Source organism: Haliotis cracherodii, unplaced genomic scaffold, assembly GCF_022045235.1.
Source record: "Haliotis cracherodii isolate W230 unplaced genomic scaffold, xgHalCrac1.p SCAF_5, whole genome shotgun sequence".
In the NCBI taxonomy this organism is placed as follows: domain Eukaryota; kingdom Metazoa; phylum Mollusca; class Gastropoda; order Lepetellida; family Haliotidae; genus Haliotis; species Haliotis cracherodii.
In genome coordinates this window covers 27,364,771-27,390,384 of record NW_027266308.1, presented here as the reverse complement: position 1 = coordinate 27,390,384, position 25,614 = coordinate 27,364,771, and the positions used below count along the sequence as shown (strand labels likewise).

Sequence of the window (25,614 nt, the reverse complement as noted above, 5' to 3'; positions counted from 1 at the left end):
AGAACAGCTAATTGCAGTGCATGGATAGTTACATCAGTCATTACACCAGCTCTTATCTCGTCATCTTCACGAGGCAAGGGAGTTTACTGACTATTTAAGTCCAGTTTCCGTCCTTGCTGAATTAGGCTGGATTCATAGGTTAGATTTTGGCTGAACTAACGAGTCTATGCATAGTTCAATCAAAATCGCATAACGAAATCGACATCCGGTGCATAAACTGCTGTGCAGATTTTGGTCGATTGCAGGATTTGCAAAGCATGTGTACCGTCAACTCAACTCGGTGGCAGATATTTTCCAAATCTTTTCATGTTTTTAATCAAGGTGCTGATGTGATTTGATGCACTTCGATAAAAAAATAGATCTTGATCTATCAGTCAGATTGTCTTGATTGGGCACTGCCATTTTGGTTGAAGCAAATGCAAGTCATATGAGAGGTGTGAATCTGATTGGTCAATAGGAGGGACATAGAAGGGACATCACTCGTAATAGCCGCTAGTGGTCCTAGGATTGAGCCCAAAAGAGCCAGCCTAGTTCGGAAACTGGACACTTATAGTCATTTAACTCTTTTGCCTCTAGAAGATGTTATCTGGTCTGTATAAGCACCCAGAATATTAGCAAGGTCAACAGCAACTTACTTGGGCCATGAGTAGTACCCCCAGTGTGTCTTGTCCACAAAGGCTGCCTTGTCCCACTTCTCCTGGGTGACTGGGAGGTCGGCGAGGTCATACTGGTGCCACATATTGTCAGCACGGTCCCCAGGCACACAGCTGCTGCCCTTGGGGGGAGGGGCACACCCTGATCGCTTGTATGGATCAATTGGGACCTTAGGGTGTTTCCGCTTCTGTTGTTTTAACACAGCTGACACTGCAGACATGGCCAACTGAAAATCAGGAATCATACATTGGATATAGTTGGGAGTGAGGTCTGATGTCGCTTTTAACAACATTCCAGCATCATCAGGGCAGGGGACACCAGAGATGTGCTTAGCAACCAGTTCAGAAGTTGGATAATAGATAAAAAACTTAATTCCTTATGTTCTGAGACATACCTCTGACACCTCAAAATAATTAATTCTGAAAACGTTGAATTCCTGAGTTTAGTGACTTCTTTCGTCAGGCATTAAGTTTATTCACTAGGTGTTGAAAATCATTTGAAGGACTTCTTCCAAAATGGACCTGAAATTCCATACTATGCACTGCAATAGAAGGACTTGCCACAAGTGGTGGCGATGACAAAGACCTACCTGGTGGAAAGTCAGGTTGGTGTAATCAATGACAACTCCTGACAGCATATGAATACAAATAGGATGGGAGTTTTTGCTCAGTTTAGTTACTAGATAAAAAATCGAGAGATCAGGTAAGATGATTTTGTCAGATGTAAAACTTGCAGGGCAATTTTTATCTGACAATGAACTTTAGAGCTGGTCACTTACAGGACATGAATGTGAAGTTGGTTGGTTTGTTGTTTAACACTGCACTCAGCAATATTCCAGCTATATGACGGCGGTCTGTAAAGAATCGAGTCTGATCCAGGCAATCCAGTGATTAATATCATGAGCATCGATCCATGCAATTGGGATCTATGACATGCATCAACCAAGTCAGTGAGCCTGACCCTCCGATCCCTTTAGTCCCCTCTTACTATCAGCATAGTCGCCTTTTATGGCAAGCATGGGTTGCTGAAGACCTATTCTACCCTGGATCTTCACGGGTTTAATTGTGAAGTAAGGGGGTTCAGTTCAACATTGCTTTGAACATCATACCATGAGATACTACTCAACATTAGATAGGAACATTCTGAGTTCATGCGGGGACTAAGTGATACAGACTGCTTGTCCCACACATTATAGTATTTGACAATTTCATGAAACTGGCATATACACCATATAACCATATAAAAAACCATTGGGCAATAAAAAGAGGATTTCAATGTCTGAGGGCCATCTAAGATTTAATAGAAGTTACTCTTTGATAAACGCTGACATGTCTTACCTTGCGGATGTACAGAGCATCATGGCAGAGATGCTTGACGAAGCAGGCCACAACTTCGGGCGGGGCTTCTCGGTCATGTCGTAGTAGTATTGCCATTAGCTCCATACTGATCTGGCTGAACTTCCATGTCCTGTAACACCAGCTTGTCATAAGTCATCTATACAGATCTCATCTTCCCAATTAAACGGATTCCATCCTGGTCAAGACAGCGAGCAAACTGACCAGCATTACATAGAACTATGTGCCTGCTAGTAATGGCCACATTGACGTCTTTCAAGCTAAACAGTTGAATGGTAACCTTGAAAATGTGCTACCTCTGTGTCTTAGAGCTTAGATCTCAATGAAAAGCTGCTGTACTGACACTTTGAAAACACATATTCAACTTTTTGTAATATTTGGCAAAATGGCCACAAGAATCAAACAAGAGTTTAACACCAAACAACATCCCTGTAGCACTTACAGTTTTCCACTCTCTACCTGGGCTGCTAGTGTTGTTATGAGCTTCACATAATCTCTGAAATAAATCAAACATGTTCAATGTTTACAGAATGTTTGCCAAATTGTCATCACCCCAAGAAACCACCTTAGCACTACAAATGTTGAAAGTAATGTTTTATAACATGTTTTTCATAGTCAGCTCAGTGATTGAAGCCCGGGAGTAGAAACCCTTCATGTCATCTTAATTCTATCAGAACAACCGAAGATAATAACAGTTTGGAGAACATCTTTCTGAATGAGTTGCAGAATATCTCTTCTGAATGAGTTCTATGCCCGAGTTCTATCATCCGTAAATGGGGATTAGGATGGCTAAGCAGTCCATCAGTTAGTCTATCTATCAAAGAAATGAATCCCTTAAATGTGACATAAAACTGACCAACTGAATGTAACGCAGCCGAAATCAAACTATGATGTCACTTACAGTGAGTGAGTTGGGTTTAACTTCGCTTTGATCAGTTGTATCAAGCATGTGAGCTTAATGTGGGGAAAAGCACAATGTGTGATTGATCTCAGATGTTAACTTACAAGCAGGGTTTGGTGCATCTTCCCGAGGCAAGAGAGTTAACTGGATATAAAAGTTCAGTTTCCACCCTTGCCGAACTAGGTTGGTATAAGGAATTATATTTTGGCTGGACTAATGAGTCCAACACAGTCCAATCAAAGTCGCGCACTGAAATTGAAATCCGGTTCGTAAACTGTCGTGCATATTTCGGTTGATTGCAGGATTTTTTCCAAATCTTTTCATGTTTTTAATCGAGGTGCAGACGTGATTTGATGCATTTAACGATGTAAGACTTGTTTTATCACAATATAGATCTCGATTATCGATCAGATCGTCCTGACTGGGTGCCACCATTTTGTGTGAAAAAAACGCAAGTGGACAATACGACAGGTGGAATCTGATTGGTCCATAGGTGAGGCTTAGAAGGGACATAATTGGTATTAGCCACTGGTGGCGCTACGATCGAGCCCAGTAATTCCAGCCTTGTTCGGCAAGGGTGGAAACTGGACTTTTAAAGTCAGTTAACTCTCTTGCCTAGGGAAGATGGGTTTGGTGTGGACAAAACCCACGATCATCAGATTGTGGCATAACTCAGGCACACAGCTCTGCACAATGTATAGCAGTGCCTTAGACAGCTGGGCCACATGTGCCCCTGGAATACAATGACATCATCAAAGAATGACTGTTTAATGACTGTTTGTTGTTTAACACCACACTCAGCAATATTCCAGCTATATGAAGGCGGTCTGTAAATAAGAGTCTGGACCAGACAACCCAGTGATTGACATCATGAGCATCGATCCACACAATTGGTATATGATGACATGCATCGACCAAGTCAGCAAGCCTGACAACCTGATCCCGTTAGTTGCCTCTTCTGACAAGTGTAGTCGCCTGTTACGGCAAGCATGGGTTGCTGAAGACCTATTCTACTCCGGATCTTCACGGGTTGAATGACTGATGTTGAACCATTACATGCAGATAGGTGGGGAGTAATTGAAATCAATGTTTTCTCTTGAAAATGGATAGATATGATTGAAATAAAGAATATCGTAGGTACCACATTAATACTTCATTACCACTTTATTTCAATTTATGAACAAGAAAATCTTTGGGTCTTTTCATCTTTGAAAATCCACACAATTTCCTCATCCATCTGACGAAATCCACACGTTATTTGGTACAGATATGTGACTACATCCTCTGTGAATCTCAGGGGACTCACCTGTCATTTGATTGATTGCGAGCAGTTTCTCGCTCGGCACCCTTCTGTAGGTCAACCTCCGATGCAGGGTCACATGTTGGCGCTGGTAATGAGGTCTGTAGCAGGTCACGACCTCGATCTATACACCTGAGAGGGGTCTGAAAAACCAATTTACAGCAAATAAGCATACCATCTGAACTGGACCGTTATCTAAAAGTACAAGTATAAATGTTGCTGTAGAAGTAATAATTTGAAGAAAAACTGTTCATAAATGTTCATAAACAACTCACTACACAATTATACCTTAATGTACCTGATGCCTTAAAAATTAGTGGCAAAGGACTGCAGCTCAGTATATATGTAGTCAACAGTTTCAAAACATAGGCAGAACAAAACTTCTTGATATTCAAATATTGTCTGCATAAATACTGATACTAATACCTAAAGAATTGTAAAATATACAATGTCATCATAAAGAGAAGTTTGCAGAGGAAAATCTGCATTTTGAGAGAATCCAAGAGCAAGGTCAAGGCCAAAATAATAGCCATAAGAAGTCTCAGCCTTCATTATGGTCGAAGTGTAAAGGTCAAATCAGTGGGGGTGATGAGTTTAGTCAGGGCCTGCAGCTTCTAAAGTTTGTGGGTCCTGATGGCAGCCTGGCAATTTTTGTTATTTCGAACACTGGGTCAGATCAAGGTCAAAATTTATAATATTGCTAAAAACAGAACAAATATGTTCAGTCTCACTACTTAGTACACATGTATGACACTTTCAACACAAACGACGGGCCATATTTAGATTTGGAAATGGCAGCTATGTCAACCATATTGAAAATTAGAAATTAACCTCTTGAACCAGTTCAGGTGTTATCATTGGTGGGAACAAGTATGTGTTGTTTCAACTTCATTAGGCCCATTGGTTCGGAGATGTTTATGACAGACGATGGATGCCGAGCAAACAGGCCATGACATAAGCTTACTTGACATTCAATCAGGTGAGCTAAAACGATGACCTGCAAGGCATATTCTTACCTCAATATTGATGGCTACTGTCTCCAGACATTTCACCACTTTGGTAACAATATCATCAACAGCCTTCAGGATCGAAGGTTTCTCTGAATGTTGTGCTTGAGCAAGGGCTGGCCAAATCTGGGACAATATTTCCCAGTTTCTCTTTGTTGCTAGGCATTTCTTCCCGTTACCTAGGATGGTGTAAAGACTACCCTGAGGAGTGGAATTCATAGCCATGGTCAAATGTGCACCTTGGCTCTATTACTGTGGGCCGTACCTTCAGTCTTTACCCATGCATTTTCCATAATTGAGATCTACGAAAATGAGTGAGTTGAGTTAACCGATCTAACAAGTTATATCCCTGTCTATCAGCATAGATTGGTTGGTTGGTTTGTTGTTTTACAGCACACTCAGCAATATTCCAGCTATATGACGGAGGTCTGTAAATAATCGAGTCTGGACCAGACAATCCAGTGATTGACATCATGAACATCGATCCACGCAATTGGGATTGATGACATGCATCAACCAAGTCAGCGAGCCTGACCACCCGATCCCGTTAGTTGCCTTTTACGACAAACATAGATGCCTTTTACGGCAAGCATGGGTTGCAGAAAACCTATTCTACCCCGGATCTTCAAGGATTCTGCATCATGTATGGGGAACCCAAAATGATTGTAGACATTTACTGCTTTTGGTCAACCCACAAGCACACGTATGGTACTGACAAACCAAGGATCATAACTAGTGAAAACCCACAATCAGCGGATCCTGGCATGGTAAAGGGACACAACTATACAAACTAAATTTGAAAAACAAAAGCATCCGATTCAAATTTCTTGATACTATTTCAAATATGAATAGGTTGATAAAATCATTTGAACTGGTATCAACCTTTATGATGTCTATTTAACGTGTCTGTCCTTTACATTAATCTTCATGTTAAAGGGCAATACCAATAACACTGACTAATCTCACCTTGAATTTATGTTCCGCAACATCTGGTTCACGGATATTGTGAACAATCTCCTTTATCACAGTTCTATATGTGTAGGGGAAGTTTGTGAATGCAGAGAGCAGGCAGCTCTGGGCCTTTTTCCTAACCTGAAACAAGCATACACCATCCATGTACAATGACTACACTGTGAGAGATAGTTAGACAGGTACTAAGGTCAAATCTACAGTGTGTTACACCGGACTTATGAACAATCAGTTCACTCCATCAACAAGCACTGACAGATAGACACAGAAGACAGATTTAGAGAAAAAGAAAGGTTTTGGGTGCATATAGTTGACATGAATGTATTTCTTAGGGTAAAATATTATTTATACTTATCCTGACTCATACTTATTGCTTATCTCTACTCATTTCCGGAAGGTAGTGGAAACTTCCTGAACTGTGTTCCGAGAGAACAGAGAAAACATCTCACCCAATCGCACACCATGTGCACCGGAAGCATGTGACCTAACTCGATTACTCGTCACTCTCTCATTTCCTGCACTTAATTTGGCCGAAACAATTGAAGAGGGGACGGCGGGGTGGGGTCTTTAGCGTATGAGTCAGGATAAGATAAAATTAGTATAAATTGAACACTGACTTCCCAAAAGCAATTAGAGTGATTTCTGTCAGGTTACATTGGGGGAAAGGTGAAAGGGACACTTTGATAAAACCTCAAGCAAGGCCTGTTATTGACAGATCAAACGAGGTACAGGTGAGGTAAATGGGGATTAATGTTGCGTTCAAGTGAGTGAGTGAGTTGGGTTTAACGCCGCTTTAACAGTATTCCAGTCATATTGCGGCGTGTCAGCTTAAAGTGGGAGGAAAGCCCGAAGTGATGCAGGTTTCAGACGTTTACCACTTCGGTGAAACCCATGAGCACAGGTATGGTGCTGACAAACCTAGAAACATAATTGGGGCGAACCGGGTTCGAACCCACAATCATAGGTTTCTGGGTCGCTTTCAAGATAATGTGTCCTTGTACTAGTCCAGACAAATGCCAGTTTTATAGCGTTAGCTCAATGAGATACCATTCCACAGTTTAACATGGATACTCCACTCACACACAGTATACGGATTCCAAGGCCACTACTTGTTAATTTCCTAATGCCGACCGCCAGACTGGGTAACAACAAGTACTTTGGTATAATCTAGCTGGGTATTAAACCATTAACCTTCCTCTCTCCCACAGAGCAAAAGTAAAATAACAAGGGTATTCTGGGCTATGAACTCAACCAGTGCATCATGGCTGCTAAGGGAGACAACTCTGCAGAAAGAGGTGGGCACCTCTGATCACTGGTGCACCTGTGTCCCAGTTAGTAAAGACAAGGAGGATGTGTGAGTATTGAAGACTGTACCTCGCTGTATCTGCTGAGAGACAGCTGCATCAGCTCGTTCCATATATCCTGATGGCGGCTGGTGAACACCTTCTCCTTGCTGTTCAACATCAGCAACTGAAAGGTCATGTTGGAAATATGGATGTTCAAGTTCGACAAGCAACAACTGACAGATGTCTTTTTAATACTTCATTTTGTCTATTTCATTACTGATTATGAAGAATTTGTTAACTGTACCAACAGTCTGTAATTTCAACATGTTTACTCCATTAGAAGTGTTATCTATACAACAGAAGGATCCTGGAGAGAGGGTGGTGATCATCTGAAAACTGTTTTCTATGTAGAAGCAAAATGGTAGAGATTGGCAAGGACCAAAAGAAATATTATTACTGTATTCCACGTAATAAGCGCCCAGGGCGCTCTCAAAAATAGAAAAAGGGGGCTCTTATTAGAAAATAGTTTTGGTAAGAAAAAAAACCCCCAGAGTTGAAAGATCATTAATATTTGTGGTTTATGCTGACAGCCTTATATGATACAAAAGAAAAGTCTGTGCCTATTATGCACAAAAGGTAAATTTTCCAGAATTTAAATACCCATAATTAATAGTGCATATAACACGAGTGCATATTATGCACGAATAAATAAGTCTTGTGTACATTGATAAATCGGAAGGGGTGCTAATTGGGATTGTTCACTAGCCAATATAATAGCAATATATCGCAGTGGGCACTTATTAGAACGGGGCATCTATTATGTTGAATATGGTAGTTTTCAGGCACCAGTGCATCCCCATTACCCAATTCACATGACACTTAAACTATCTTCTAATTCAAAGACAAAAATTCTGAACACAAAGCTGCAAATGTTTCATGTGAAAACTAGCCCATCCACAGTTTTAAGTCATTGCTTCGGAAACTGTTTCTTTTTCTACATCTAATATCATGACACAATGGATCTGTGTTACTGAAGATAAGCATTACCTCATGTTGTAACTGTACTCTGTCGACAAGCAGTGCTCGGATGTGACGCTTCTTGCCTCGCAGCTGCAAACATATGCATAATGTTTGAAAGACAACTCTAACATATCGACAGTGTTGTATCATCTCATCAAAGAACATAGCTGTAGTAAGTATCTGACAGATCACACACACATTTGCTTCCATACCTTATCCTCCAGTGCTGCCTTCACAATATGAAAACTCTTCCATCGACCATCAAAGTCATTCTTCTGAGTGCCATAGAAGAACAGTACAGTCTCGAAAATCTACAAATGAAAATGTTGAGTTGGACACAGCCACAATGTGTGACAAGAGAAACATCAAGACAAGCTGTTTTCTTTGAAAATATAATGCATGTTCCACAAAAGTCGGAAATTGATTGCAGATTAAAAGGATTTAGCATATGGCTTCTATTCCTGTATTGTAAATCTTTTGCCACAGCTATAGTCATTCCAAGATACAAGATGAGCATATGGACGTGTTCTCTATGTACTTACCCGCATGACTTTCACAAAGCCCTTGGTGTCATCTTCACAGCTTGCATGCATGTAGTCTGGTAACAGACAGGAGAATACCATCAATTACATGGTGAACTGGGCAAAGTTTTGTTTGTTGTTTTACACCGCACTCACCAATATTCCAGCTTTATGATGGCGGCCTGTAAATAATCAAGTCTGGACCAGACAATCTGGTGACTAATTGCATGAGCATCGATCTATGCAATTGGGAAACGATGACATGCATCAACCAAGTCAGCAAGATCCCACTAGTCGCCTCTTACGACAAGCAGGGGGTGCTGAAGGTCAATACTAACCCAGATCTTCACGGGTCAACTGGGCAATGTAAACATTAAGCTTTGAAAGCTTTAAATTCATAATACTCACATCAGGTGTTTGAAATTAAAAAGTGAAAAGAGAGGGGTCATTGTCATGGCTCTAAGGTAAAAAATACAGACAAAAGGGGTCCCTAGACTCAATTACTAGCCAAAACCTTGGGAAGCCCATAATTTCTAACATTGTCAGTGATTGCAATTCAGTGTACACCAGCAGGAATTTTCCCCATTTTTGTTCACATCCATGCCTTGGGTTTACTATCTATTGTCTGAATCATTTGGAATCAGTCCTATATATCACTGCCTAGCAAAAGGTAAAATATTTTGTCTAAGGGAGACAACTCACTGAGCAAGTGCTTCATGGCATCAGCCACACAGCTTCTCACGTTCTCGCCATCCAGCTTCAGCTCTGGAATAAGATGCAATGGGGATAAAAAGAATAGACAATCTTAATCTGATTATGACAGGATCTAAAATCAAATTGTTTGGTTGCTAATATACCGGTGATGGCATCATAGAATCTTGACCCAGTGTGATCAAGTCTTACATGGAATGTTAAATCCAAACTTTCAACAGCTTAGAAAATCTTACAGCTGTTTAATGGCCTTTGCAGTGAGGATAAGAATGTCATTTGGGAGAATTGTGTGCAACTACTTACCTCCAACAACATGAGATGAACACTTGAATCTTTTCATGGGCACATCTGTCTCCAGGCTGAAACACACATCCATATCATCACAGAACACGGCAGCTTCGAGAATATTGGATTGTTTGTTGTTTTACAGCTATGTCATTGGCCTTGTAAATAAAATCCACTTGCCAAACACAGTTTCCTTAGCTTCAAATATAAGACATATCCGAGGATGTATTGTTCTTCATGTAGGTGAAAGTGCTGTCAAAAGTGCCGCACTAGTGTGGAGAGTTGCATCCCTTAGCTGTTCTAGGATCTGCTTATTTGATCACATCCCAGCCTTGCCTATATGTTGATCCTTGGTTCTCTCACTAAAGTAGTACATCTATAACCTCCCTCATTTTGTCTTCATTGTGACATTCCCACATTAAATAAAAAAAGACACACTGTTCAAAGTAGAGCTAAACCCAACAAACACACTTTCAAAGTAGTCAACTTACACAGGGATAGCCTTGCCTTCCCACATCGGCAGCAGTGATGCAGATCCCAGGATACTTTCCAAGATAATATTCAGCCTCCTCAACAAATCCTCCCTGGAAAAAAGATTGATGATGGTTAATGATTATACCTTTCCTAAGGGACCAGTCATTTATTACAGGGGGTGGGTGGGTGGGCCGAGGTTTTTGATGCACTGATGTACTGAAACTAATGACTCTCCCCTTATGCATGCCATATTTATCTATACCCTCCCTTTGACCTTGTACAATAAAAGACGAATGCAAAAGAACTCAATATCTTATTACAAAATGTCCACTTACACATGTCCCTCCCCAAATTTGTTTATTACATTTACACACACACCCCACCCACAAGAATAAATGACCATTATTGGTTACCATATTAAGAACTATTATTACTAATGTTTTTGACTAGTTGACTGAAATGGCCTTGAATATATTTCATAAGCAACCTTTCTTCACTTCTCAGTACCCTAGCTCCATAAATTTCCATTGTAAAGTATACAGAGGCAGGTATTTGTGCAATCTCATTAAAATCAGATCTTAGTTTTCGCTACTGCTAAACAAAGATCTCAGGACATCATCCCCTTATGGATCACGTCAGAATGACCTTTCGCGAACTTTGACTGATCAATGAAATGACTGACAAGAAATCGACATTAGCCAATGAGAAGGTAGCTTTCTCGAGCTTTACGACACTAGTTCCAAACTGGTGACTACGCTTCGAAACATATTTTGACAAATTCTAAAAATTTTAAAACTGATAAAAAAACCATTCTGGAATGGCTCACACATGGCCAAGATTGTATGGATATAATCATAAAACCCGTAACCGTCGTTCGGAATACCCCGTGTTAAATATTTTGAGGTTGCATGATTAGAAAACAAATTCTTTCTGTCACTTTCATGATCTGGTAAGCGACGCTCTGATTGGTCGGATGAAAGGTCGTTCTGATGTAACCCGTAATGGGATGTCCTTAGATCTTTGTTTAGCGGTAGCGAGAACTAAGATCTGATTGTAATGAGATTGGTATTTGTGTGTTGTGAATGCTGTGAGAATATGCAACCTTCAAAATTAGTGCTTAAATATATTGGGGCACTGTCAATCATGTCCTTCTGTTTTGACAATAGGTCTAGCTGTAACTGATATTCTCACTTCCTACTCCCCTCCCTGCTGTTGTATGGCAAGAGAACATACACAGTACCTGGTGGGAGCCTGTGTGTCGGCCTTGATGCTGTTGATGAGCTTCAACTCAGGAGCCAGGAATTTGCTGAGGATCTCCCCAGCGAAGTCCATCTCTGCTTGGTTGGGTATGTGCCAGTCAATGGCCAGTTCATGGATGTTTCCAGGGACTGCCCAGTCCTGCAGACATACACTGAGCAATGTCAAACACTCACTCACTCACTACTCATATAATAATAACCGTCCACTTGTAAAGTGCATTATTCCATATGCAATGTATGGTCCAAGTGCTGCGTTATCATTACCCTCGTCAGTGAATCAGTGTGGTTCGATTCTTTATTCGGCTCCCTGGGGATCTTACAACTCAAGCTGCATGTGAGGTGCTAGAAGGTGAACAATCACATTACCACCTCCACCAGTTACTGATTCACTGTGTTGAACAGGCATATTTCAACACAGTCACTTGCCTAAGGTGACAAAACGTGCTGCATATGCTTCAGTGTGTGGCAGCAACAAGGCCCTTCAGCAAAGTCTGCTTAAAAGAAGTTTAACAAGGCATAATGTGAGCAGGGCTCACTAATAACCCCGATCTAGACTCCAAGAAATGACCTCGACTCCAAAATGTTTCTAATTTCAAAACATGAAAAAAAAGCAATATTTTTTCAGAAAATACACATATAAAAATCAGACACTGCACTGAAACCTCAACTATTAGTATGGAAACTGGTCCCTAAATTTAAAAAGAATCCCTGATGTAGTTTTCAAGTTATAGGTCACAAATATGTTTAAATAAAAAAAATTAAGTAAAAACATGAAAACTAGCAGTATTTTTTCTGAAAATCCAAATATTGATAACAATCTTGCACTGCACCTCTCCTAAAGGTATAGAAAGTGTTGACCAAGTTCGAAAAGAATCCATGCAGTAGTTTTCAAGTTATAGGACGCACAAAAAAATGCCCTTGGAAGGACTGATGGAACTCCTTGGTATACCTACGAGCCCCACAAATGTAGGTGTAGGTAATAAGAAGTAATCTTCATAATCCACATGAACACACAGGTACACAACTAAATACCACTCACTATGACCATATATCTCCATACCCAGAGCATGTCTGTATTCAGACAGCTGAACAGTGTTAAAGATGGATGCCAAGGCCTCTCGAATCATACATGAACACATCATGTGTCAGCAGTAGGCTATTCTGACATATTCATTACACTGCCAGTTGTAGAATTCCAGGACTTACCCTGATGGGAAGGTATTCCTCCAGCGGCCTATCAAAACTGTGGGACGTGCTGCGGTACTCCTGCGGGTAGGTGAGTACAAGTGCCCTCAGCAGGTATCTCAGCAGCATGCCTGCCATCTCGTACCCCTGTACACACTGCAGGGGCAGCATCAGGGACAGCACCTCCACCAGCGAGTCCTTGTACTGTAGCATCTCCTTGCCATTACACCGCACCAGCTGCATGGGAGAAACACTACATTGTACTGGGTCTTTACTGTTGATACACAACTTACCATTTCATTTGAGGTGAACAAAATAATAAACGAATGAAAAGCATAATGACTCGACAAACAAATAGATGGACTGTGTTTTATTTATCTTGCATACGTTTGCAGAAATATCACACCTGGTGACACAAAGTATGTATTTTACAAATCTTATCCATGTACAGAATTAACCTTTGAGAAACTTAACAGAGTTTCAGACTGTACCAAAAACGTTTCAAACATTTCCGGAACTTGGTTCAGGATTCTTTTCAGCTAAAGCTTGTGTTATTATATGTACTAATTTTAGGTAAGTTTACTAGACCGAAACAGTATTTTACTAGACTCAGGCTTTGGGCTAGTGGCTAAAGTTGCTGAATGTAGTTTATCTGCATCATGACAGACTGCCTGGTTGCCTGGATTTAGGTATGGACCAAGCAAACCACATATGATAATCTGAACACACATCTATACACAGCATGCACTGAACTAGAGGAAATGTTCTCGGAGCCATACCCTTGCTTGGACTATACAGGACTTTTGCCAACAGGCTTAACAAATACTGACTATGCCTTGTTTGAAATTTTAAATATTGATAATCCCTTGTGAAGAATCATCTATATAGTACCCTCTACTCAATAAAACCTAGGACACCCACCTGTGTGAGCATCTGGAGGTTCCACAGGAAACTGTCATCCAGGTGTTCCTCTTTCTGTATATCACCATCTGAAACAACACAGCATTCTCACCTAGGAATAAGCTTATCTCTGTCAAGTGTCAGTTTACAAACTGACGTCATATAGCTGGAATTTTGCTGAATTCGGCGTTAAAAAATATTTTTAAAAATCCACTTACGTTCCTTGCAGTAGTTCACAATGCTGCTACAGAAGTGAGGGAGGAACAGCTTCAGGGTTTTGGCTGGGTGGACCTGCAAGGCAACCGCAGAAAATGTCATTCAGCACAAGCAAAAAGTGAGCAGAGCTCACTATTATCCCCAACTTCAACTCCAACATATTTCTAAGTTAAAAACATGAAAAACGCAATATTTTCTTATAGAAATCACACTTTGCACAGCATTTCTCCTATTGGTATGGAAAAGGTACCCCATTTGGAAAAGAATCCATGCAGTTTTCAAGTTATAGGTTGCACAAATGTTGAAGTAAAAAAAACATACTAAGTTCAAACCTAAAAATTATACTTTCTCAGAAAATCTACTTTGCACTAAACCTTTTCTATTAGTATAGAAATTGTTTGCTAATTTTGAAAAGAATCCATGCATTAAAAGAATCTATGCAGTAGTTTTTCAAGTTATAGGTAAAACAAACAAATGTCCTCGGAAGGACGGACGGAAGGTGGAATTACTTGGTATAACCATATACCCTGCCCTTTTAGGATGGGGGTATAATTAATTGTATCAAAGAGACATCAAGTTCTCTTCAGTTCAGTTACAAACTGTATTGAATCACGTAAAGAAAATTTCAATACTGATAATCAAAATACAAATGATTGTATGGCTGAGATCTAAATATTGTTTAAATGTTATCCTTAGGCCTTAATAAAGTCATCATATGACACTAATAGCTTAATTTTAGGCTTAAAATCGGAACTATCACGCCAAAATCCTAATGGTTGGCATCTTCGAACTCATTGTTGCTCCCCTCTTGTACATACCTTGGCTGCAGACCTGCAGAGGTTGGCTGCGAACCTGCCGCTGACCTTGGTCTCATACACATTGCCAGTGAGGAATCGGTGTAGCCTTCTCACTGCAGACTGCAACATACAACTCACTGCAGGCATTTCTGTTCACTGGCAATATGGGGTCATATCTCATTTGAACAATCACATGATTTTGATTACAGGTATAGTGCTATATATAGGGCGGGGACGAGTCCAAATTACCGTACCCTACCCAGGTATCCACTGTAAGTCTAACAGATGGGTACAAAATCTATTTAGATACACATATAAAATGATCTGGTCATTCATACATTGAAGTTGACTGAAGCTTATTCTATATTCAAACATATAAAAGTCAAATAAATGCGTTCATAGTCAGAAAGAAATGAGAACATTAGTGACTTAAATTGTAGTGTTACCATGGAGTTCTAGATAATTTTTGTCATTAAACAATATATTACATGACTGATCATGGATCTGGGTAGTCCAGTGGGTACCTGGGTCCTCCTCAGTACCCACCCGACCTGAGTACCCGAGTTATCCGTCCCAGATCAGTCTTACCTAATGTCATAATGTTATGATCCAGACAACAATGGGTTGCTGAAGACCCATTTCAAACATGGATCTTCACTGGGGAGGCAAGCATTGGTTGCTGAATACCGACCTACCCCGGATCTTCACAGGGGCATAATGTTATGAAAATTATTAACCAGATGACAGGTTGAAGATGGTTTGGCCACTCAAATTCTTGATAAGTTTCTTTGTATCTCAGCTTCAAACAACATCAGACTTCCACTTATTTACATGATACTCAGATTCGGCCAGAAAACAGCGTTATCATTAGTTTGATATATCATGAACTTTCCTTTTTCCAATAACAAATGCAAAGCATCCACATACATCAAATATAGGTCCTGAACACTGCTGCAGCACGGAGGTGGTGGTGGATGCCATGCCGACCTCCATCATGCTCTGCTCCGGGTTGAGTCTGTCCTGGGCACCACAAGTAGACTCCTGGGCACTGTTCTCCACCAGGGTGAACACTCGGTCCAGGTACTGCAGCACCCAGTCCTCAAACTGGGCCGTGGCCATGCAAACTTCCTTCTCCTCCTGAAACATAATCACCAGTTACATCCTGCACCTCACATCAAATATGTCAGCTCCAGGGCAGATGCTTAAAACGTATGACTGATCTTACCATTGCTTACCATGGCATAACTACAAATGCAATGAAACAAAATAAATATAGCGCTTGTTTGTTTGTTGTTTGACACTGCACTCAGCAATATTCCAGCTGTATGACGGCGGTCTGAAAATAATCGAGTCTGGACCAGACAATCCAGTGACTGATATCACGAGCATCGATCCACGCAATTGGGATATGATGACATGCATCAACCAATTCAGCGAGCGAGAATGTTAGTCACCGCTTATGACATGTAGTTGCCTTTTACAGCAAGCATAGGTTGCTGAAGGCCTATTCTAGCCCCGATCTTCACGGGTACGAAAATAAGAAAAATGATAGGTGAAATTATAGAAATATCACCATCCTTGTTGTAAAACTAAGAAATATAGTGAAGAGTCTCCCAGAGGACTAAGATAGTAAAGTCAGAAATAGACATAACCTTGAGAAACAGGAACACAGAATACCAATTTCTACTGCTGACATCTCTTGTGCATGATGTCATATGACAATGGTACTTACATTTCTTGCCATGAATATGTGATGAGGTGAAATGGGGTTGAACGTTGCGTTCAAGATTATTGCACATATATATAGTGACAAATAACAATACATGTTGCTGAATTTAGATGTCTGAAGGTGAAGGTTGAGAAGAACCTGCTGCTAACCTCGGTGAGATCCGTCCTAACTTGGATGGCCCCGGAACAATCCACTATTGGCACCAGAGACACAAATGTTGATATCATCTGGAATGTCACCTGGAAACACAGCAACAGTTCAGACAATGGCGAAAACAACCAAACAAAAGCCTAGAAAACCGACATGAAGCATGAAAATAAGAGTCTCACAATAGATGCAAGATACAGAAGACAAAATTCTTCAGGGTCTGTAAACTCTAGGGATGTCACGACATGACTATCTCCCAATGCCATACAAATGACACTTTGTTCCCGATATGATACGATACATATCATGAAATTCTGCTGTAGAAACTTCAATCTTTCACAGCAAGGTATTATGACAGCTTTAACAGTTTGTACTGATATTGACAGAAATGCCAACAGTTGATTGGTTAACATAAATATGATCAGTTATTGAAATCACATGCAACTAGAGTGTCGCGACTGTCTTAACCAGTACTATTAAATGTGGCTGGATATTGAGGTTATTAAACTCAAGGTTCAAAAGGATTGCTAACTGGGTTAAAATAGCGGAAGTTGCCCAAACAAAATGTGCTTCAATATGCACATATGTTATTATTATTTCAGCTATTGTCACATTGTTTCAAATGTTCCATGTGTGAATAATACAGGATTAAAACATGAATCGATACATGTGTATCGTGTATTGTATCGTCTGAGAATATTATTGACGCACCGATGTACTAGGTGAAATGTGACATCCTTGCAGACCCCCTTTACATTAAAAAACTGCCATACATCTGACATGTTAGAACCATACTTAGAGAAAAAACTATTTATCTGAACATTAATGCTGTTTAATCAGCGTTCAATACATACCAAACATTTTTTAAAGTCGTTGGGGTCAATGCCTGGGAGGGAGAGATTGAGGAGGGGGAGGAGATGGGTGGGACCCAGAGGGTACCACTTCCCTGCTCTCAGCATTGGTCGCGCAACTGCCACGATACAGTTCATGCACGCTATAAGGCGATGAGGTTCGATCAACGTCTCCATTGCAGGATACATACTGAAATTAGAGTTGACTTTTAGTTTGTTTGTTGTCTAACGCCGCACTCAGCAGAAGTCCAGCTATATGATGGCAGTCTGTAAATAATCAAATCTGGACCAGACATCAATCTATGCAATTGGGATACGATGACATAATTCAACCAAGGCAGCGAGCCTGACCACCTGTTCCTGTTAGTTGCCTCTTACAACAAGCATGGGTTGCTAAAGACCCTGAAGATCTGGGTGGACTTTATGAGGGAGGAAAACTGGATCAAGAAATACGAGAATCAAGGGAATCATGGACTCCAAATCCCAGGGTCAGGTAAAGGCTCATCTTGAAAATTTGTTTGATTGAGCAAAATTTAAAGCATAATGTTTGTTTTTATGTAACCCTGCTTTATTGACAGTGTTATGAAAATAAGTGAAACAGGACCGGACAAAACAGTGATTGATGTCATGAGCAATGCATACAGGATATGCAATCTACCAAGTCACTGGACCTGATCACCAGCTTCATGAATGTAATGAAAATTTGGTTTGCAAACCCCCGGAGGTTTTTACGAGAGAGTAACAAAATTTCATTATTATTTTTGCCATTTTGTGTTTTTCGTAATAATTTCCATGCCATGATAGTCATCCCGCATCATACAATTCTGCCTGATGTACATATGCAACTGATGAAGATGTTAATATAAACATGACTAAATGACAGAATGTTCATAAGTGTCTGGCATTTCTAGGGCACATGCTTCAATAATTCAATAATCCCTGGTGGTTCTTCTCCTGAAAAAACGTACCAGCGTTTTGAAACCCCAAACATCATTACATTGCAATATGTTTTGGCCATGGATAGGATTCATAACTTTGGAGGGGTTTGACCACATTGTGACAGTGTTGGATACAAATGGTAGTTATCCTGGGCAAGTACAGGCAAATTAAATGTCTTCAACAATATACTACTAAATTTCCAAGATGCATTTCCTAGATTTCTATGAATCATAACGTTACAACAGCAGGGCTTCATTAAGGAACTTGATCATTTAATTTGCACCAGGTGCACATTGACATTAAAACCTAGCTGCACCAGGTGCACGTTGACATTAAAACCTAGCTGCACCAGACAAAACCAGGTTGCTCCCTGGTCCCATCAATTTAGTTCAAATCTAGGCCAGTGTGCTGCGAGTGGCACATTAATAATGAAGTATGGCTGGGAATCTCAAATGTCCGGTTTAAAATATTGCTTACCGGACATTTAAATTTTTCTGTCCGGACATTTTAAAAAGTATTGTCCGGACATTCTTAAATTTTGACCGGACATGATCAACAGTTAGGACTAAGCAATTTCTGTCTGTAATTGTAACACAATGAAGATTATCTTTACTGACAAGCTTTGTTTGTTTTGATTGCTGTAAATACATCGTACCTAGAATGATAGTCCAATCGGTCAATCACTGTAATAGGCAATAAACTGAGTTGACGCTGATTAATCGAGGATTTATTACTGAGAACATCTTGTTAATTTGAGTAAAATGTGTTTACAACTGTACATAAATACCTTGCATCATCGATGTACCTCATTATCCTCACAATGCTACTATACGTAACCTCAGACAAGAAGCGAAAGCGTGACGACAGCCAGTCGACCGATGCAGATCAGTCGAGCGGATCTGACAAACCCACAAAGTCTGAATGATCATTTTGTAAGTCGTGGCAAACGACTTTCACTTGGTTGACATACAATGAGGATTTGCCGATTTTATTGTTTTCAGTAGCTAGTCGTATATTGAATCTTGATTGACCGCCATTTTGCTTTCTGTGACGATCGATATCAAATTTTTTTATGGTCAATAATTAAGTACAAATGAAAAAGTATTCAAATAACTATTGCTATCAACGATAGTTTAGGATTTAGGATTATATTATCTGTCTTGTTTTTAAATAATCTTTAGTTTAAAAAAACCCTTTTCACGTGAGGTCACGTGATAACCAAATATGGGATAATAGTCTCGATCCAAATGTTACAACGCGTACACTTGAGCAGACTCATGAATATTAATTAGACCGTTCACAACGTTGACAAATCGTTATTATAACAGAAACAAACGTATGTTTTCCATATATATCTAAAATGATATTATTTGTTATTAATTGTCCAGTGAATTAAACAATTTAAATTGAAACAATTCATAATTCATCATATTATGAATACGTAACAACTTGTAATTTGTGTGTAAAAAGTCGTACTAAAACACGCTGTTTGAAGGGGGCGTGGCATAAATGTAAATGTCCGATTGGGATTTTAAATTTTCCGGACCCCTGCTTAAAGGTATTGAGTGTGTTCAAAGATCGATGTTGTGTGGAGACGCAAGAGTTAGTCAGACACAAATTTGTAAAATCTTTGACATGTATGTAGACATAAGTATTAGGTTGCATTTTTCAATATTAGCTTGCAGTGGTGCATGTTTTTTATAGGTAAATTGATCCCTGTATAGCAGTTTCAGTACTTAAACTATCACTGTACTCACGTTTCTAGCAGTGGTGGAACAGTCAACTCAGGTCTCATGGTGGCAAGATGGCGGAGGGCGACAGCTGCATCCTGACTGCCATGCTTCCCAAACATGGCAACAAAGGTAACATTCTTCAGACTGTTGACAAACTCTGTGATGTCATCCTCCGAAAGGTGGTTGGCCTTGGGGATGGCTGTCTCCCAGCTGGGTTTCTGGTATCTCTCTCTGTTACAACACAATCACACACTCAGACTCCAGCTAATACTTCACTGATCAAGGGGGTCTGACCGAGGGGAAAGTTTAAGGTGAACACTCTTCTTGTTGGACAGACTTGCTTATCGTTTTGTACTCTGCACCAGATATAATATAACAGTAGAGTGAGTGAGTGAGTGAGTGAGTGAGTGAGTGAGTGAGTGAGTGAGTGAGCATGGTTTTACGCCGCTTTTAACAATATTCCAGCAAAATCACAGCAGGGGATACTAGAAATGGGCTTCATACATTGTACCCATGTGGGGAATTGAACCCAGGTCTTCGGTGTGATGAGCGAACACTTTCACCACTAGGCTTCCCTACCGCCCGTAAAAGGAGAGTAACTGAATCATTGACTACCATACGCCCGGTGGTTTCCAGGGAGTAATTTAGACCTGCTGAGAAGTCGATATTCGACCCCAAGTCAGCAAATGTCAGTAAATATTCCCAAAATGGAATTACAAATTCTCAACTCATTTTATAATCTAATAACTTCAGTTATGGCTTTGTACAGGTAACAGGTATTTCACTGACCAAATGAGTAAAGTAACGATAGTTTCCCAAATTGCCTAGCATGGCACTTAATTTGGAATTTTCATATGTATTTATTGCTTTGTAGTAATCAAGCATATTTAATAAACAAATAAAATGCAAACAAATAAAATGATTAACTGCTTCATGTTACAGTACCTATTGGGTGAGTGAGTGAGTTAATTTTAACATGACATCAGCAGTATCTCAGCCATATAGTGACGATACAGTACCTATTGACTATGGAACCTTCTGCACCTACCTGTGCAATCTCCTGATGAAGTGTTTAGGAAAAGCCATAAGAAGGGCACTGAGCTTCATCTGAAAAATAAACCACAGCGGTCTACAACAGCCACAGACTCAACAAGGTTAGAATTGTCCGGAATAATGACATTTTGGGTCAGGTAAGTAAAAGAAGAAAATTAATGACAACATTCTAATGACTCCAGCCATCTTTACAAAAATGTTCCAATATTTCTATCTTGCTACTTACATTCCATCTGCCAATGTTGGAGGGGTAGTAGAAAGACTGCAGTGCCTTGAAGAGTTTGGTCACATGTTGCTGGACAGTGCTGTCACCTCCCTGGGAAGTAGAAACCAAGTGGCAGTGTTAGAAAATAAGGGGGTATTGAGGTCTGGGGTCCGGGGTCCGAGGTATGTGATAATATTTTAACCCTGATCCCAAAACCTTTTTAGCATACGGTTTATGGCAAGAAAGCCTTAAATTGTTGCATTTGACCTGGAAAGTTTCATTAAAAACGGATTTTTTTACTCCGAGACAACACTTCTATGCGTGAAGATCCGAGGACACCTGAGGTCGCATCAGGCAACCTTTCTAATCAACCAATCAGCGCCGGGTCTTCTAAATTCTCGTTATGAGAAGAAGAGAAGAATATCTAACTTTTGCATCTTAAAAATAAATATAATTGAAAACTGAATGCAAAAATTTCTTGCAATGCTGTTATATTTCATATTGTTTTCTTTGGCAAAGAGAGAAATCTCCGAAACAAGGTGGTAAAGAAATGAAGATGGAATTGTTTTAGAAAGATGATATCTGATTGGCTCAAGATCCCACCCATCCTTCATTTTGATTGTGTGGTCAAAGTTTGATTAGCGTTCACCTGACATGACCTTCTATGAAGGTGTCCTCAGATCTGGACATAGAGATGTATCGTATGGGAATTAAACATTTGGCTGATGCAGCTCAATCTGTTACTTGTAGATATAATAACATTCAATTTCATTTGAAACAACATGTAAGCATGATGTTTCAAATATCTATATTGATAGATATACTTTTATGATACAAAAGATATATGCATGACTACCAAATATTATTCATTCTTCGCTAGAAAATACCTGAAACAGTGATGAATCTCACTACTCACTAGCATAGATACAATCCACTGGACTGTCTGGTTGATGTCATAGCAGTTGTTGGTTTTGTGTGGCACCTGCTGGGATCCGACTGGCAGGTTGAAACTACGCAAGAATCGGGTGAAGATCTGTAGGGGAAAACAGGTGTAATCAGATATACCACAAGCATTGCAAGCTTCTTTGACCAGAGCAACACAAATTTTGTTTTGTTCATATATTTATTGTGTAATGCCACAAACGGCAATATTCCAGCTATATGACGGCAGCCTGTAAATAATTGTCTTGACCAGACAATCAGGGAGCAAATTGTGAGCAACGCTCCTCGCTGTCAGGCTAGGATAACAAGCAATCAATTAAGTCACAGAGCCTGATCACCCAACACATTGAGTCACTTGTTACACCCAGTATAGGATTAGGGACTCTAACCCTGAATCCCAATGGGGGCTAACACATATGACCATAAAGGTAGTATCCTATTTGTACAAGCTACTATTTGCTGTGTTACTTGATAAGAGCATGTCACAGCTAGAGACATGCTTGGTGCTGTTTACCTGGTCTATGTTGGGAGTCCAGTCTATATAGCCGATGTTGTCTTGCGCAAGTCGAGAGAACAGTGACACCAGGCTCTGGAAAAGGGGGAATACTCAAGTTAACTTAAACTAAAACCCATCAATTTTTCCGACCTCCACATCACAACTGTTCATTCTGTTTAGCCAAATAATTTCATATTCTCCACGACTCTGTTACGACTTTAACATGCAAGTTGCAAGCCGCTCAAAACATGTAAAGGTGCATAGCTTTTATTGTGCTTTGTGTTATAGTGCTTTGTATTATTCAAATCATTCAAATAATTACTTGAGGCATTTGTGTTACATGGAAGTAAGAAACAATTTACAAACGATCTCTTAAACATTTTACATTTTGAGGAATGGTTAAATGAATTCAGCATCCTCATTTAGTTTAGAGGTGAGTTTGACTTTTGTATTACTCTACGAGAAGAGGAATGACAAAGCTCTTCATGTGAAAGGCAATCGAAAGGTTGATCCGGATGAGGAGATTACATCCAGCAGGTGAAGGTAGTCAGTTGAGGATGAAGCAATATGATAATACCGCCAGTCCGGAGGATAGCTCATCCATCCATGTGGGTGTTCCGCACATGCACTGTATTGAGAGGAATCCCAAAGCTTGAAAGTACTGTTGTTGATGCTCATACTCAAAGAAGCGGGAACGAACTCAGTGATGATGGTGATCCACATAACCGGAGGACGGGAAGTGACCCAAAGTTGAAGTAAGCTCAACCGAATCCAAATAGTAGTCATCTTCAGTCCGGATGAACAGCAAGTATGGTTTTACGCTGCTTTAAGCAATATTCCACATATTGTACCCATGTGGGGAATTGAACCCGGGTCGTCAGCGTGACGAGTGAACGCTTTAACCACTAGGCCACCCCATTGCCCTGAACAGGATTGGAATGTGAAGATTTGGACCATACATGATTGTTGTCCCACTGAGCTCCAATCCTGAGAACGTCGATCTTGAGAGCACCCATCCCGAGAGTGACCAGTTGAAACCCGAACACTGATCCTGAGAACGACAATCCTTAGGTGCATGGTCCTTTGTGTGATCCCCTATCCTTGGAACGGCCCATCTTCAGAATTCACGGGTATGTTCCACAAAGCTATCGTAGAGTTCAGGTTATCAAAACTCCTATACTTTAACATAGACTTACGACTGTCATTGCACTATTATCACCTTGTGGAACCACAAAGTTTACAATTACATCACAATATCCTACAACATCATTTTTTAATTTTTTTTTGCAAGACAAGGGCAAACCAATGCCATGTGGGTTGCTCGGGTTATCGAGTGTGCATAAGCTCCTATCAGTGATCTATCATCTTTACTACACGCAATGCCGTTGAATTAGCCAAGGGATGATGAAAGTTTTATTCTATTCTAAAGCCGAAAATCACATCTATGTTACTTCTCTCTCTGCTGCCAACACAAAGTTTCAAATGCCATTTCTCACAACTAACTGTTTTTATTCTATCAGTTCTCAAATGAACTCAATTCAATCAAACAGATTGACACTAAGAAAGAATATTGCAGTAGAATACTTACATATTCCCAAGAAGGGCCATTGTGGAAAGACAGCCACAGTTGAACCAGTTCATCAAACCACAGCTTGAAGCCCTTGTCATAGTGCTCCGGTGGTAGAGAGGTGGGCAGGAACAGCTCAAGGTAATTGAGAGCCTTAATGACTGTCACATCAAATGGACAGATAAGTGGACGCCATTCCTCCAGCATCTCTGACGTTGATTCCAGCGAGAAATACCTACACAGAAAGATGCCATGTAAAATAATATTAAAGTGAGCAAGCGAATTGGGTTTAACGTCACTTTGAACAGTATTCCATTTATTTCATGGTGTGGTAGGAAAGCACTTTTACCACTTTGGTGAAACACACGCTGTTGGGTATGGCGCTGACAAATATTGAAGAGTCTACACACTGGTATTGATAAGTATGTGTTCTGTTTCTTTGAAGTCAGCATAATTCATCTGTATCACTCGTGAAATGTACATAAACACATTTTGGTCATGACAAAAGTGTGACATAGTATGACATACAATCAGCTAAGCATATACTGTAACAACATGAACATCATTGGTCAATTTTTACAAGCAGTCATAGGGACCTATTCAGCTACGGAATCGAAATGCAGAATAAAAACTGACTTCTTGCTAGCATGATGGAAGTCTGTTGCTTCAGCTGATGTCTCAAGGTTATTATAGTACTTACACACGACAGTAGCGGACGACGCTCTTCAGTACATTTTCTATGTTGCTGAAATATGAAAAAATAATAATATATTTAGAGCATAATAATTTTACAATTATAGCAGACCAAGATTTGACATAAAATTACTTACTTCCAGGTTAGTTACATAAATAGGCATTAAATAGGAGTGAGGACAGACTCACGATGGAAACAGCTGCAGCCCATGGTGTTCATACTGAGAATACATCACGGACTCAACCAGGTCATACAGTGGTCTCCATGGCAACACAAGTTCCTCACGAGTCAACAGTTCCTTCTTCCTAAAATACAAAAGAATCACCATTTATGTGTCTACTTCTAGACTTCTGCATCAGACAACAAGCTTCGGGTAATAGCATTACTAGTAATCTTTCTAAATATTGAGGCTTAAAAT

At 40.1% G+C, this 25,614-nt stretch overlaps 1 protein-coding gene across 1 annotated transcript in view; it reads right to left on the bottom strand.

The window, feature by feature from the left end:
• The window catches only part of LOC139444405 (proteasome activator complex subunit 4B-like), a 49,292-nt gene that overhangs the window by 18,431 nt on the left and 5,247 nt on the right, over positions 1-25,614 (bottom strand). Inside the window, exons 3-31 of the mRNA XM_071225377.1 lie at positions 25,385-25,501; positions 25,203-25,247; positions 24,524-24,737; positions 22,954-23,028; positions 22,414-22,530; positions 21,519-21,608; positions 21,288-21,346; positions 20,264-20,470; positions 17,571-17,757; positions 16,719-16,808; positions 15,768-15,977; positions 14,862-14,960; positions 14,046-14,118; positions 13,849-13,916; positions 12,949-13,164; positions 11,724-11,881; positions 10,501-10,593; positions 10,028-10,083; positions 9,716-9,778; positions 9,035-9,090; positions 8,705-8,803; positions 8,520-8,582; positions 7,561-7,656; positions 6,184-6,309; positions 5,227-5,418; positions 4,217-4,353; positions 2,452-2,505; positions 1,992-2,121; positions 636-880 (exon numbers count right to left, since the gene is read on the bottom strand). Coding sequence (XP_071081478.1) covers positions 636-880; positions 1,992-2,121; positions 2,452-2,505; positions 4,217-4,353; positions 5,227-5,418; positions 6,184-6,309; positions 7,561-7,656; positions 8,520-8,582; positions 8,705-8,803; positions 9,035-9,090; positions 9,716-9,778; positions 10,028-10,083; positions 10,501-10,593; positions 11,724-11,881; positions 12,949-13,164; positions 13,849-13,916; positions 14,046-14,118; positions 14,862-14,960; positions 15,768-15,977; positions 16,719-16,808; positions 17,571-17,757; positions 20,264-20,470; positions 21,288-21,346; positions 21,519-21,608; positions 22,414-22,530; positions 22,954-23,028; positions 24,524-24,737; positions 25,203-25,247; positions 25,385-25,501 — 3,435 coding nt within the window. The remainder of the gene's footprint in view (positions 1-635; positions 881-1,991; positions 2,122-2,451; positions 2,506-4,216; positions 4,354-5,226; positions 5,419-6,183; positions 6,310-7,560; positions 7,657-8,519; positions 8,583-8,704; positions 8,804-9,034; positions 9,091-9,715; positions 9,779-10,027; positions 10,084-10,500; positions 10,594-11,723; positions 11,882-12,948; positions 13,165-13,848; positions 13,917-14,045; positions 14,119-14,861; positions 14,961-15,767; positions 15,978-16,718; positions 16,809-17,570; positions 17,758-20,263; positions 20,471-21,287; positions 21,347-21,518; positions 21,609-22,413; positions 22,531-22,953; positions 23,029-24,523; positions 24,738-25,202; positions 25,248-25,384; positions 25,502-25,614) is intronic.